This window comes from Coenobita brevimanus, chromosome 40 (assembly GCF_032717465.1).
Source record: "Coenobita brevimanus isolate Jiangsu-jjx chromosome 40, ASM3271746v2, whole genome shotgun sequence".
NCBI classification, from domain to species: Eukaryota; Metazoa; Arthropoda; class Malacostraca; order Decapoda; family Coenobitidae; genus Coenobita; species Coenobita brevimanus.
The window spans coordinates 37,893,313-37,909,662 of record NC_136993.1 but is presented as its reverse complement, the minus strand read 5'-3'; the positions used below and the strand labels follow the sequence as shown (position 1 = coordinate 37,909,662).

At 42.3% G+C, this 16,350-nt stretch overlaps 1 protein-coding gene across 1 annotated transcript in view; it reads right to left on the bottom strand.

Moving 5' to 3' along the window:
• Positions 1-7,988: 7,988 nt before the first annotated feature.
• The window catches only part of LOC145397048 (putative glutamate receptor), a 42,439-nt gene continuing 34,077 nt past the window's right edge, over positions 7,989-16,350 (bottom strand). The window contains exons 3-5 of the mRNA XM_080270263.1: positions 9,608-9,698; positions 9,144-9,329; positions 7,989-8,051 (exon numbers count right to left, since the gene is read on the bottom strand). Coding sequence (XP_080126389.1) covers positions 7,989-8,051; positions 9,144-9,329; positions 9,608-9,698 — 340 coding nt within the window. The remainder of the gene's footprint in view (positions 8,052-9,143; positions 9,330-9,607; positions 9,699-16,350) is intronic.

Here is a 16,350-nt window from a genome sequence, read left to right as displayed (position 1 = left end):
GGACAACTGGTACACTAGCCCTCTTCTCGCTCGGTTCCTCCACCAACACGACACGGGAGTCTGTGGTACAGTAAAGAGAAACCGTCGCCACATGGTCAAGGTAGGGAGGAAACTTGACAAGAACGAGGTGGTTTTCTTCCAGGCAAATAACATCCATGCCACCCTGTGGAACCACAACAGGGAAGTTTGCCTCCTGTCAACTGTACACAGCCTCCTGATGCACCGCACAGACTCCGTTGATCACCGCAGCGAGAGGAGGCGCCACGTCTGGAAACCTGAGTCAGTACTGGACTACAATCTCAACATGAGGCAAGTGGATCAGTCAGACTCCATGATTTCCAGTGTGGACTGTGCCAGGACCACGATGAAGTGGTACAAAAAGCTATTCTTCCACTTGCTCGACATCACAGTCCTCAACCCACACTACCTCCACGCCATGACAACGGGAATCTCTGAGACCTTTGAGGGGTTTGTGAGGGAGCTGTCTCGTGAAATTATCGCCAGGTACGCACAGGACAGGACCCCACACAGCACCCGCACCCCCATGGCTCCCCAGACTCCCCTACGCCTCCCAGGACGCCACTACCCGAGCACTATCCCTTCCCAACCAAACCGTCGTAAACCCCAGTGCCGCTGCCATGTATACAAGCACTTGACAGTAAGACCAGCCACTCAGAGAAAAGACACAAGGTATGAGTGTGCAGACTGCAATGTTGCGTTGTTCCTTCAGCCCTGTTTCAAAGAATATCACAACTACCTACACTACTGATACTGTGTGTGATGGTGATAATGACGCTCACTGTAGAAGTAAGGCTTGTACATACTGTATGCGATAATATGACGCTCAGTATAATGGTAAGGCCAGTAAGTATGTGATAAGAATTATATAAAGTTGAAACGTGTGTAATGTTAGCGGTAAAATATTATATAAGTTGAGAAATAGTGTATGTTGAAACAAGTGATATCACAAGTACACCCACTGTGTAAATCTGCGAAAATATGACTCTCAGTAGAACAGTCGGGTCTGTAAATATGTGATAGCAATGATATAAAGTGGAAACGGGTGTAATGTTAGTGGGAAAGTAATTTATAAGTTGAAAAATAGTGGAAATTGAAACAAATGATATCGCGATTACACTCACTGTGTAAATATGTGACAATATGACGCTCAGTAGAATAGTAAGGTCTCAAAATATGTGATAGCAATTATATAAAGTGGAAACATCTGTAATTTTAGTGGAGAAGTATTATATAAATAGAAAAATAGGTTGTAAGTTGAAACAATAGTCATAGCGACTTCACCCGCTGTGTAATTATGCGCTATTATTACGCTAAATATTATCGTAACTATCTGAAAACAGTTTTCTAAAGTGGAAAAGGGTGTAATATTATTGGAAAAGTATTATGTAGGTTGAAAAAAGAGAATCCGAGTTGAAACAAGTCACACCGAGTTCACTCACTATGTAAATATGCGCTAACATTACGCAAATAATATCGAAAGGCTTGTAAATATGTAAAAACAGTTCTCTAAAGTGGAAAAGGGTATAATGTTATTGGAGATGTATTATGTAAGTTGAAAAAATGATATGTATGATGAATCAGCAATGTTAGCGATTCATCAGTGAACAGTTTGGGCGATTTCGCTAGGTTTGCCCAATGGAACAATGCTTATTTCACCTCTGTTTTTGTATAAAATCCAATTTAGTCTTGTACCACATGTTTTTTTGTTTGTAATATATACATATCTACCTACTTTTATTGGTTTCCCAGACTTATAATGCCATAGAAAACGTGAGAGCCACAGACCACCTCCACAGAACACGGTACCAGGTGTAACGAAGGTATACCTGTTTAGGCCACTTATGAACCCTGATGAACACTTTCTTTGTGGTTGTCCATTGTTTCTCACCAAAAGCGGAAGTTTGAGCCAAAAAAATTTTGGTCCAAAAATGGTCAGGATTGGGGGGTGTCAGAGGTGGAAGGGTGGTCAGGACGGGGCGGGTTAAAGCCCTATTCTGTGTTACATAAATCCTTCCAATATCGCCATGCGTCATTGATGGAAAGCATGTCGATTTAGAAAGTGATATAAACTGCTCCGACTAGACTTTTTTGTGTAATATGTAAAATAAATCGTTTAAAAAGTGGCGCTACGGTGCCTCTTGACTTACTACACGACGCTTACACACCAACACAAAAAATCTTTCCTTATTAATTGATACAAGCCTTGTACAATAAAAGACAAAAGTCGTGTCGAGGTTTTGTCCGAAGAGGAAGTGCAAGACTTTAAACATTATGAAATCTCTACCCCAGTTACATGTTCGTGGTTGGCTATCCTGACTTTCTCAAGCTTCGTATCTGCTACTGATGGGATGATGGTATGAATGAACCCATGAAATTCTGAAGCCTTAACATTGAATCACAAGAACTGCCGAGCACGAACTTCGCATGAGAGACAAAACGCCAACGGTTAGGCGATGATCACCTGACATTTCATCTTACATCTTACCACAAAACGTCCAGCAGACCTACTATACGATGGTATGGAGTGGTCAAGCAACATATATCCAACTATTATGAATATGAGAGGTGGCATGATCTTCCTTTATTTAAGTGAAGCGAAGCCTGAACAAAAAGCTCAAACATTTGGTATAGGCATAACCATAGAAAGGTGGATTAGGATTTCAGAAGGGAGGCACAACGGAGAACCATCATCGCTCAGGTCGTCCTCGTCTTATCACACCACTATAGGACCAGGAAATATTCACAACGATAGAAGCATCACCCGCAAGCAGTGCTTACACCTTAAGAAACGAAGAGCACCTATTATGTAGCACACGAACAGTTGGTCGTAGGCTTCAGTCGTCTGCTTTATGTGTTCGAACTCGTCTGTGGGATTCAGTTTGCTAGCCACTCTAAAAGAAAAATAATCATAATAGAATAACTGTCTTCGTGTGTTGAATACTATAGTGGATTTTGTTTTACAACGCCGGAATATATTGTCCCAAGTCATAATTATCAACCTGATTAGCTAATTCACGTTAATAAAGATGGAGAACTGACTTCCGAACACCTATTGAGCTAATTGAATTGTAACGTTGCGAATGTGGTCATAAAAAATAAAAGATGAGAAACACTTCATAAATACTGAATAAAAACAGCAGTCAGAAAGATTTAATAATTATGTAGATTAGCTTCGTTGTTACAAAAAAAAAAGTATATGTTGACATCTGCAGGCCGGTCACCTGGAGCAAATGGTAACTCAAGCCAGTGCTACCAGCCGATCGCTTGACACGAAGCAAAACTATAGTCTTTCAGCAGATATTTTCAACAAATTTCACGACACGACTTTTGTCTTTGATTGATATCATCAGACAGTAATATTATTTTCATGTGTCATGACTGACTTAGCTTTTGAATGACTTGAAGGTATATTGAACAGCCGAGGATAACAGAGAGATCAAGCCATGTATTCGGTTTTGCAATGTTTACTGAATATACGAAAAACTAAAATTATTGCTAGACCCTTCTATAAACACACAGATTCTTGATGAGAGGCTTATATCTGAAGTCACTGTTTATGTCTGAAGAAGTAATCTTGTTGAAACTTCCTTGATCTTTGTGTTCCACAAGTGCGCGTCCACACGTGTGCTCAAATAAGTGCTGGCAACATGTATGCAACACAATAACGAACACGCTAAAAACATGTTGGGAACAGGAGCGTGCAGATCATGTTGGCAACATCATGATGAAGTCTCACCTGCCTGGTATGGACACTCATATCCCATCACCTCTGCTGCCAGTGTTCAAAGCTGCACTGAAACATGTATGCATACAACCATCCAAATAATGCTGCATACAGTACCCAAACATGTTGCCAACTGTGTTGTCAACATATTTTCGAGGGCACGTGTGGACGCGCACTAACTTGATAAGTATTGTGAAATATCCTCACTGGCAGTCCAAGTACAGTATATTACAGATGTTCGTATTTGTGTGTGTGTGTGTGTGTGTGTGTGTGTGTTTAGGCATTCTGAAACTATTAGAATAAATTAACTGTATATACACTGAATCAACTGAATCAACCTAAGAAAATATAAACAATCAATGAAAACATATAAAAGTAGTTACAGTACAACTTTATTTTTCGCCAGTGCAAAGCAAATAAGGGTTCTAAAGTGCTTGAATTTTCAGTATGCGATTACCTTTCAGTTTTTTCTTTCCGTCTCCAGACGCTGTCATGCAGCATAGCAAAGGCTTCCCTTGCTGGAGAGGAAAATGCTTTGAGTTTATTATGGCGCGTCCACACTTGTGGTCAAAAAAGTATTGGCAACATGTAAACAACACTGTAACGAACACGCTGCAAACATGTTGGGAGCAGCAGCGTCCAGAACATATTGGCAACATCAGGATGAAGTCTCAGCTGCCTCGTATGGACACACTTGTCCCATCACCTCTGCTGCCAGTGTTCGAAGCTGCAATGAAACATGTTTGCATGCACCTGTCCAAATAATGCTGCAAACATGTTCCCGAACATGTTCCCAGCTGTGTTGCTAACATATGTTTGAGCACACGTGTGGACGCGCACTTAGGAAACACAGTGACATGCCGATATTTTTCATTGTATCATTTGTCACTGAGGAGAGAATGGAGAATGAGAGACTGGCTAGAAGTCTGTATGTGAGTGAGGTGGTTTGGGAGAAGAGGAGGGGGAGAACAAGGATGAGATGGAGGAATGAATTGCAGAGATATATTTGAGAGGGTTGGTTATGAGATGGAAGAAGAACAGCCAGATGACAATGACAGGGAGATTTGGAGGTGATATGTTTGTGGTAACCCCTTACTGGAATAAGTCGTCTGACAATTGATAGGTAGATTGATAGATGAATAGAGAGACATAGACAGGTAGATCCTTGCTCTGTCGAGGCTGTTTTGTAAAGTTAAAGACAGTTCTCGTATAGAAGGGATTGTGAAGAATCTCAAGTATTTTTTTTTTATTAAGAAATATTTTATTGTTATTTTAAAAAGATTATATTTAGCTAATAATATAAAGATTTTCGTGTACTAGAGACGTTTTGAGACCGGTGACATTTTATTCTATTTAATTCCGCTGTCACTAGACAATTTAATTCCGGTTCCGGGAGACGTAACGATGATAAAGTGATAAATGAAGGTCATATCAAACCCGATTCATTTCGAGAGGTTTGTAAGGTGAATAAATCGTGTGCAGCAAGGATGACATAAACTGGGTTACACACGCTGATATCCTTCCTATTTTGTGTTTGCCAGACTTTATCCCTCAGTTTACAAGAGTTTCAGAATGTATTCAATTCCAGATCCTCCTCCTCTCTCAATATAAGTTTTTTTTTTTAATAGCAAATATGAAATAAAAATAAGGCTTGAGTTGAAGTTTTGTTTTCCTTACATTTCTCATAAACTCGATCACGCAGCTTTAAAAATTTAGTCTTCAAAATATTTAGTACACAACCTGGTCACAACTGGCAATATGAAACCCCAAACGCCGGTGGATAACTGATTCGACTCTGCCAGTCCAACAGCCTCACATCCTTCATCACGGACACATTACCGGAGGTGTGAGTAGATGAGCTCGAGGCAGAACACGTGAAAACTAATTCCCAGGCCAGCCACGTAAACCACTAGTGTTCCCTGCAATGTGAGAGAATATTCTTTTAGGAAACTACATCATAATTAGTACAAGTATTGCCAGTTCACTTAGTACAATACATACATATATATATATATATATATATATATATATATATATATATATATATATATATATATATATATATATATATATATATATATATATACAGAGAGAGAGATGGAAACTTCAATGGATAGATGGATGAAACGACAGATAGACAGATAGACAGATAAATGGATGAATGAGTAGAAAGTATGGTTCACGGAAGCATAGTGAGGAAGTTACCCATATACTGGGAAGGCTGAGTGAGGATCTGACGGCCATAGTTGTGGGTGGGTTGAGGCAGGTGGTCATGTTGGGGGTGTAGCTGTTGATCCAGTGGTCGTACATACCTGCTTCTCTCACTGTTATGATCCTGGAAACACGTGTTTATGAATATGTTACAATAAACTTTGCACCTTAACATGGTCCAGATTTTCTTCCTATTGTAGCTTTGATCACTTAACTAGCCTACTTGTTTATGACCAGCAAAATTCTAGTGATAAGCAAATATTACAATTCCGCATTCAACATGCAGAGATGGCAATTTTAGGCCAAGTCAAGGTAAAATCAGAATAGCTAACTAATAATCTATTCATCCAAATAAACTTTTTAAATATTAATCTTGATAAAGCCAAATGATCTTAAACACCTCAGGAGTACTTTACCAGATCAGGCAGATAAAACTGATGTATGATAGCTGACCTGCGGCTGACAGCATTGATGAGTGGGCTGTCTTTGGGCCCAGTCATGGCTGCCATTGAGTTTAGGAACTTCTCACGTGCCAGATAGAAATCACACTTTCCTGTTGACACCAAGAAAATAGTTAAATATAGGCAAAATTAGTGCCATGAATATGCCATATGACCTTTCCCGTATATCTTTCAGCGGTCATGCGATGTATGTAGACAAATTATCGTAAAATACTGGATGATAAAAAATTTAATCATGATCAACAAAATACAAGTCGGAATGACGCTGAAACTACCAAACACTGTCTCAGAATAATGCTGACTACAGTTCTTTTATTATGGGTCCATTTTCTTAATCGTAAAAAAACAATGGATCACAAGCATATTTCCAGGTCAAGGTCAACCTGAAAATTGTCCTATGTCTCCCAAAATATAATAAATAAAGAAAAACAATAGTTTCATTTTACGGCAATAGGGTTAAGCTGACCTATTTTGGTCGTTTCTTCTTGATAGTGCTGAGCCATTTTTTGAAGTTTAGGTGAGTCCCTAGTTCACTGTGTGGGTGTTCTGAGGTACATGACACTCCCATCGCCTCATATAGATATGTTAGCGTAAGGGCAAATTAATGATGAACACACACACACACACACACACACACACACACACACACACACACACACACACACACACACACACTCTCTCTCTCTCTCTAACCCACCAGTCACTGAATAGTCCTGTGCCATCATCATTTTTGTCACCTCCTCAACGTTTACTAGGGTGTGGTCTCCCCTCCTTACTTTGACATCCAGGTTCTTCGTCAGGTCTGAGGCGCCGAAAGTTTGAAATCTACCTTCCTTCTGCAGATTACTTATGTCGCGGAAAACGCCACTCTCAGCCGTCTGCAGGTAGCAAATAAGTATCTTAAAGGATGTATTTACAGGATCCACTTTTAATAGGCTAGAACTGGACATATTTTAACGTAAAGTGCTGGCTCGTGTATTTATGTCGCGGAAAGCACTGATCTTAACCGTCTGGAAGTAAAGAATGAAGTGTGATTTATATACTCTTTCTACAAATACCCCTTAACCAGACATACTGTGACATAAATTCCTCGACAGTGTACAGGGGTATGTTTATATTAAAACTGGAAGAATAACCCGTATAATCTGTTTGCATTGTTGGCATATGGCTTCTCATTGTCCCCTGCAGTAAGTCTGGTACTGAGAAACGGCTTGCCCAGAACATGACCTAATGATACGGAGCATGTTTAGTTTCCTATTTTTATCGTGACCTGCATCATCAGACAATTTACCTCAGAATAGGTCCGAGTCTGGCCTTAGTCACAGTAGGTCCGTTGACTTAGAGAGGCAAGAAATACATCTATGTCCAAATGACGTTATGTGCTATTATAAAAGCCATCATGGGATAAATACTAACCTGAATAGTGTAAGCCTGACTAGTTCCCTTCTGCACTAAAAATGTAATAGGATTATCAACCACGTCCCTGAGAGACTGTATGGTCATAGGGATGTATCTGACGGCCAGGAGGGACACCAGGTTGCCTGTATAGCTACGTGTCAGCACCACAGTTGTCAGCATCCACACACCCAACACCACACGCTCCCATACCCACCATGTCCTGGCAGGACTGACATCTGAAATAAAAACATGAATTTATTACAAATGAAAATACTACTGAGTTATTACTGCACTCTGATAGTTTTAATATGTGATACCGTGTTTCCTATCTGTTTTCTAATCATACTTAATAGGATAATTTTTTATCCATATTTGCATCGAAATATTCTTTTGCTCTAATGAACCCTTCCTACATTGCCTTCAGCGACAACTTTCCTTAGAGTGCTGGGGTTAGTCATGAATGATAAAGAACCTAACGCAGATTGGTAATATCTTTGTATATTAGTCGTGATGTACTTCAGCCGTTAACAATCAGCATGGCAAGCCAACATGATATTATTATTTACAGTAAGCAAATAATATCCCAGCTTTGGAAGTGCAATTAGAATTTTTTTCTTATTGGTGTTTAACTACAAATTTTGTCACAAGTTTTGTCCTGCTACGATGCTGAGTAGTAACCATGAATCAAAGCTGGCTTAAAAATGATTAAGGCACTTTGCAGCAAAACGATCAGTTTCTTTGTAATTCTGATCTCAGGACTCCATCCAGTGTGAATAACAGCTCCCTATATTACCTACTAAGCCATATCGAGAGCGTTTTCAAGAGGGATTTCTCTCATTCTCAGTAATATAATTTGGTGGTGGAAAGAGTTTTTTGTTATATAATAATAATGACTTCTGCATATATATGTAAATTATTATAGGTATTCATGATAACTATTCTTATCCCTGCCACACCGTGACATCAAAATAAAACAAAATGCAGGGAATGACTTGTTATAATTAGGACACGGAAGTGGTACACATTGCTGCAATAGAGCAAGTATTGAGATATTGTTGTTAAGACTTTGTTGCAAGGGACTGAGAAAATGCAATTAGATGCCTTGATCAACAGTTCAGTATAACCGTATGACCACACGTGGTGGTAGGATGGCAATACTACCCTAAAAGTGACGACTTCCACCATAACTTATAGGACAAGCTGGAGGTCTTACCTTGTTGTAACAGCACTCGAACGCAGCTGGATGCCTTCACCATTAGCCCTGTACGATGACAAGCTTGGGTTTGTAAAGAGGAGGGAAATATTGTCATTACTGCAAGGACCCCCACCGAAGCCGTAAGAAGTGCTCCCCAAACACGAGGACCGAAGGGTAGTAGGAAGCTCCAGGGGTTCACCTCAGGCTTGCCACGACCCACGATCATCCTGTTGTACATGATGTCGACGGGGAAGGTGAAGTCCACTACATTGGCTCTCGCGGGTGTGATGTCAAAGAGGCCAAGGCTGATGTCCACTTCCTGAAATTAGTATCTGAAGTGCAATACTGTCAGATACCTCAAAATGACACATACCTTCCAACTTACCTTTCTTTATATTAGTCTATGATGACTCTTTTGTGCTGGTCGTTTTATCTGCCTGTCCTTCTTTCAGACTGTGTATGCATCTCTAATACCATTTTATTCTGATACCTTGAAGCTGACCTTCAATAAAATGACTAAATGGCAAAATATTATGAAAAAAAAAATATTACTCTCACATTCGATACATAATGATACAAGGCCGTAAATGGACCTACTTCCCGCATTGACATTCCAATCATGCCGGTCCAGGACCCGTCAGGCTGTTCCACTCCCCACGCTCTGTCAGCAGGAGTCACATAGTCGTATCTGCAGAGTTTGTGACAGGAAACAAATGCTACACCACTCCTACTATAATCTAATAGGTACATATATATATATATATATATATATATATATATATATATATATATATATATATATATATATATATATATATATATATATATATATATATTTACGTGTCCGACTCTGGACAAAGGCTCAGGGCCTATTTCTTGGGGGCAGTGGCCTATCCCAAGGCCCAATAGTCCTCCTACACCTCCACATGTCACCACTTCTGCGCTAACACCCACCGTCCATATTGAATGCATGCTAGGGCTGTCTCATACAGGACTGGTGTACTGGTATTAGCGGGGGTACTTTTACGACATGTCGGCGTGTCATCTGGTAGATCAGGAAAGTCTGCTGTTTAGGAAATTCAAATCCTTAAACTGTTCCCTGCCCCAGCCGGGATTCTATCCTGGGTCCATTAGGACTGCAAGCCGCCTCTCTACCGATTATATATATATATATATATATATATATATATATATATATATATATATATATATATATATATATATATATATATATATATATATGATACTTTGGTGATAGAAACTCCATGTATAAACAACTAGATAAGGAGTTTATTACGAGCTCACAACAAAATAGTCTGCCCGTCTTGGTGTCTGCTCTCAACTGAACTGTGGCGCCGTCTTCCCAGGCGTGGGGTCCTGGGAAAGCGTGCTAGGTCAGCAAGTTTAGTGGGTTCATGTATGCACTGGGGGGTGGGGCATATATACATCGGGGGTAGACATATTGTAGGGGGGGTACACTACTCCCCCAGGTAGCTGAAATGGTGTCTCCTGACACCAGGAGTTAAATGGTGTTTGATTATATTACTAAGGCAGGGTCGGGGAGGTTTGTACAAGGGATAAGTATGATACAGGGGCAGTAGGGGAGACATGGCCATGTTGAGGGGAGGGAATTAGAAGGATATATACATATAAGAGATACAAGGATGAATAGGGATGCGTCTAGTAGGGTATACATAGATATAATGGGGATTATACAATAATAGTTTGATACATGATAAACAAGGAGTAGATATGAGAGTTCTATTGTTGTTCATCGTTCATTTTTTTTTTTTTTTGTATTTTCTGGAGGATACACTGTCACTCAGGAATGCATTAAAGAAATACCATCAGTTTCTAGTAGGCAGAGTTCTGTTCACAGTTTGGGTAATTGTCAGATGGCATTGGTAGTCACTGAATGTGAGCGCACTAAGTACGGGGAGTTTCTACGTCGTGTGTACTATGCCTGTAGCGACTCTGATTTCCTGGAGTCGACGTTCCATTTTTCTGACACAACAATGCACTGCACACATGATGAGTAGAAAACCTATGAAAGCGATAACCACAGGGGGAAACACAACTGTTGGATGAACCCATGAACGGCTGAAGGCCAGAGAAAATTGATCCACAATGAAATCACTCATTGAGGAATGGTGGCATGCGCAAGTTAGGGGAGGTGATGGTAATGTTGGCAGATGGTAGGGTGGAAGGCATGTCGATTGGTTGAAAGATGTCATAGGAGTGTTTACGGACAGCTTGGTGATAGCGAGTGGCGTAAGTGATGACGGACTCTGATTTGACAGTACAATAGTCTGCCCGTCTTGGTGTCTGCTCTCAACAGAACTGTGGCGCCGTCTTCCCATCTAGAAGGCTATTGTTGAACTCCGTACCATTGTCAGTAAGAATGGTATGAGGGGTACTGAACGGGCAAATTACGTGATCTACAAAGGCACGTGCAACGCTCTTCACGGTCTTGTCGGAGAGGGGGACGAGGACACAGTAGCGGGAGAAGTGGTCGACCGCTACGAACAAGTACTCAGCACCGGATTCCATGAGAGGTAGTTTTAAGATATCGATTGAGACAGTTTCCCATGGTCGTGACGGGATTGGGTGTTGTAAGAGAGGTGCTGGTAAGCCGGTTGATCCTTTGTGGCGGTGGCAGGAGAGGCAAGAGTCACAGTGGGCATTGATATCGCGGCGCATGGTTGGCAAATAGTATTTGAGACGTGCTTGGCACAAGCATCGGTCTTTACCTGGATGGGAAGCTTGAGGAGTATTATGAACAATATGAAGAACCTTTGGTATCAGGGCAGTGGGGACAACAAGTTGGCGTACTTCGCGATTGGGCATATCTTTGCCTGTTAGTAGTGTTTTCCTGTACAAGAGATCATCATCTAGCATGAACTCATCTAGTGATACTGGCAGAGTAGGTAAGGTCGAGGCATCGCCAGAGTCCAGGAAATAAATGACTTTGGACCATATGGGGTCTTGGCGCTGAAAATTTGGAACAACTTCTGATGTTAGTGTAGTGTTTTCAGTTACTTCGGGCTGCAGTGATGTTATAGCTGCTGCTACGTGACGTGAGAGTGCGTCTGCGACTACATTCAACTTGCCTGGTAAATATTGAAAAGTGGGATTAAAGTCCTGGATGATGACAGACCATCTAGCTAGCCTACCTGTTCGGTTGCGATTCTTGAACAAATCATATAGTGGAAGGTGGTCTGTTTGGATATGCACTGGATAACCATAGACTATATCTCTGAAATGTTTCAAGGACCAGACTACCGCTAGCACTTCGAGATCTGTGACACTGTAGTTACGTTCAGCGGTTGTAAGGGTGCGACTAGCATACGCTATTACACGCTTCCTTGATGCTTCATCGAGTTGCATCAAAACGGCACCAAGGCCAGTGCCTGAGGCGTCTGTGCAGAGAAGGAAGGGTGTGGTATAATCAGGGAACGCTAGAACAGGGGCATTTACAAGAGCTGTCTTTAGCTTTTGGAAAGCCTGTGACTGGTCGTTAGTCCAAACAAAGGGCACATTCTGCTTGAGTAAGTGGGTCAGAGGAGCGGCGATCTTTGCGTAGCCTTGTATGAATCTACGATAATAGCCACTGAGGCCCAGGAAACTTCGTACAGCTTCGGTAGTGGTAGGTTCTGGGAAGTTAATAATCGCCTTAGTTTTATCCTCATTAGTATGAATGCTTTGTGCATCTACGACATGGCCTAGGAATTTGATTTTCTTTCACAGGAAGTCACATTTACTGAGACTGATTTTCAGGCCTGTGAGCTGGAGGCGTTCAAAGACTTGCTGGAGTTTGGTAAAATGATCAGGGATGGATTTACTCACAACAATGATATCATCTAGGTAAGCAAAAAGAGTGTCCCATCATACCTCTGAAGACTGAATGGATAAGACGCATGAACACGGAAGGAGCATTTCTCAGACCAAAAGGGAATCTCTTAAACTGAAAATGTCCGGAAGGGGTGCTAAAGGCTGTAACTGGGCGAGAGGATTCTTCCATTTCGACCTGCCAGTACCCGCTGAGGAGGTCTAAAGATGAAAAGACTACGTTGTTTTCTCCAAGGGATTCTAGCAAATCAGTGAGGACGGGTAACGGGAAACGGTCTAGAACGGTGACAGAATTGACCTTACGATAGTCGACTACTGGTCTAAAGTTGCCGTCCTTCTTTGGTACTAAGAAAAGTGGGCTATTCCATGGACTGACGGAGGGCTCAATAATGTCCTGGTCTAACATGTTCTGTACCATTTGATCTGTCTGCTTTCTCTGGCTGTGAGGAAATCGATACGCTGGTATGTAAATCGGCTGAGCTCCTGGTAGTAGTTCAATCGTATGTTTGACAAGGTCTGTTCTACCCATCGGTTCACCGGGTAAGGCAACCACGTTTCTGTACAAGGTCAGAAGGTCGAGGAGTTGAGGCGTATTTTCTGGGAAATCCGTGCAAGTGAGATGTGAGAGCTTATCGGGTGAATATGTCGGCGCAGATCCCGCAGAGTTAATAGTACATACACCGATTGGCGTACTATCATCAGTTTGAATAGTAGGAATTGAGGAATCCTGGCACACCTTTATGGCCACTGGGTATACTAGGAAGTCTCCAATCTTTACACCACTTTTAAGTTTTAGTGGAGCATTTGTGACATTGAGCAAGTACAGGTAGCATAACCTGTCCTCTAAGACTGTACACCACGCTGACCCATAAGTCAAGCCATTCACACAACACGTCTCAGGTAGTGTTAGTACATCCACTCCTTCTTTCACACCGGCAACACAAACAGAGACTTTGGTGAACTCATGCGGTAACAAAATTGTGCACGTATTCGTTACTGCACGTTTCGTCTCTGCGTGTTGGAGAAGATCATTCACACTGTGTGAGGTAGGTAATTGAGACATGTCTGAGTCAGCGATAGTGTTGTCGGGAGAGGAGGTAAGAGCCATGTCTGAAGGCTGAGATGATGTATCAGTAGACATTGAGGAATTTATGTCCTTGCTCGCAGTCAGTAAAGGAATGATCTCTGTATTCTCAGATGATGATAGTGGTGGTTTGGGCTGGGTTGGACTTTTTGGTAGTGATAGGGACAGAGGTAATTGAAGGACTGATTTGATCGTAAGAACAGGACGGGGACATTCCATACTATAAACCGGGAATCCAGAAATGTCTATACTACCACAAGCAGGTAATAATGCAATGGAGTGTTGTGCCATGGAGGAGAAACCAATAAGGGCATCTGCGGGATACTGCAAGTCATTAGTGACATGAAATTCAATTGGGATAGGGGGCAAATCTCCGTGTAGTTTGACTTCAAGGGTGACTCTTCCCTTAACCTTAAACTCTGAGCCTTCGACACCACATAGGCGAATGTCCGGTGGTTCGAGGAAACTGACGTGGTTGTGATGTAGTTGAAGAAGATGTAAGGAATTGTCGGAGATCAGATTTTCTATAGATCCTGTGTCCAAGAAGAATGACGTTGGTGTGTCATGACTGCATCCGAGAATTACAAAACCCGAGGATGTTATGGGACCTACATGGCGGATGGGGAGTTGGGTTTCTGGTTCTATGTGATATTGGGCCGATATGGGCGCTGTGCTTCCCCCGACTGTTGGCGGTTGAGGTAACGACATTCCTCAGTGGTGTGAGTCGTGCTTGATTTGTGGTATTTGCAGTGTGGACGACGTGAGTGGGAAGGCATACGCCGTCTGGTTTGGGAGTGAGGACGTCTGTATGTACGGTCGCAACTGGATGCTCGATGTCCAGGATGACCACAGTGCCAGCAAAGAATCGAAGATTGTCTGTTCTGTCGGGCGCTAGATTGATCACGACCTGCGGTAGGAGAACGATGCATGGCAGGTCTGCCACATGTGGTGGGACGGGAGTGAGATTAGTCTGGGGTAGTGGAGGTGTGACAGACTGAGGAGGCCAAGGGTTGGGTGGTGCCCTGACGGGTGTAGTTCGAACCTCTTCTTTCATGAATGGCTTTAGTGACCTGAATAATTTTATCTCCTGGATTGAAACCGATTTCCAAGGCTAGCTCTCGCTGTTTAGGAGTAAGCCAGTGAAGGAATCTCAGGTAACCAATTAAGTCAGCAAAGTTGGTGAGTGAAAGCATTGGAACGCCATTGTTGTCTTCTAACCATTTCGTGCCTACCAGTAATTGGAGCATCTCGCTACTCGTTGCTTTCATGGCGGTGGCAGCTTCGCGGAGCTTGGCATGTTGCACTGGGACCCTCAAGTCCTCATCTAGTTGGTTTAGGAGATTAATGAATCCCATGAGAGACGTGGTATTTGAATGCTGGCAACAAAGGCTGATGAGTTCCGTACAAAAATCAGCAAAGGTATGACTGTTATCGAAATGTCTTGCATGGATCGCGGATCCGATGTCCAATTTGCCGTGGTGCAAGCGACCCATGAGATGGGCTACTTTGAGCGATTCATCGGTGATCTGCCTATTGTGGATTTCTGTTTTGACTTCTCTGAGGAAATCATAGACAGACCAAGTTGGGTCCTGGCCGGTAAATTTGGGACGATTGGCATCGTCGAGATAGACTGTGGAGGGTTGGCCATGGCTGGAAGTGCAGAAGTGGCGGTAGGAGAGGTGTGGGAGAGAGAGAAAGTAGTGGCAGTTAAGGGCGAGCAAGACGGGGTATGAAGGGAGGCAGGAGAGGGAACGACAGGGGAAGGAGTAGAGGAAGAAGAAGGGAGTGTAGAGGCAGGAGTAGAGGAGGAGGTATCTGGATTTACGAGTGTAGGATGGATAGTAAGTGATTCTGCGGGAAGTGAAACGGGAGTCTCAGGTACAGATCGGTGGTACTCTTTGCCACTTCGTAAATGAGTGATCGTGTTAGAGTCGGCAGATGGTGTATGATCAGGTGATGTTTCCGGGTCAAGAGGGCTGGTGTTAAGCGGTTGACGTGGAAAGTATGACATTTAATGCAGCAATGGAAGATGAAATGAAGGATGAAGATGGTTATGTAGGTGGAAAAGTATAATATAACAATGAGAGAATGGAATACACGAGTAGGTGTGAAAATGAATGAAAGTGAGGGGATGGATGGTTTAAATAAAAGGCGAAGGAGGAGATGGAGAATAAATAACGTAGGTGAAGATGAAAACGGGGTAATGGAAATGAGATGGAATATTTACAATATCCAATCTGTAGAGAAAATCGAGGATAATCTCTATAGAAAGGTAAGGTATACTATAGTTACACAGTAGAGACGGGATTGACGAGATGTATGACGTGCAGGTGTGACTGGGCGTAGCGGGGCTGGGGCGGGGCGGGGCGGGGCGGGGCGGCGGTGGAGAGACAGATCGGCAGAGAGA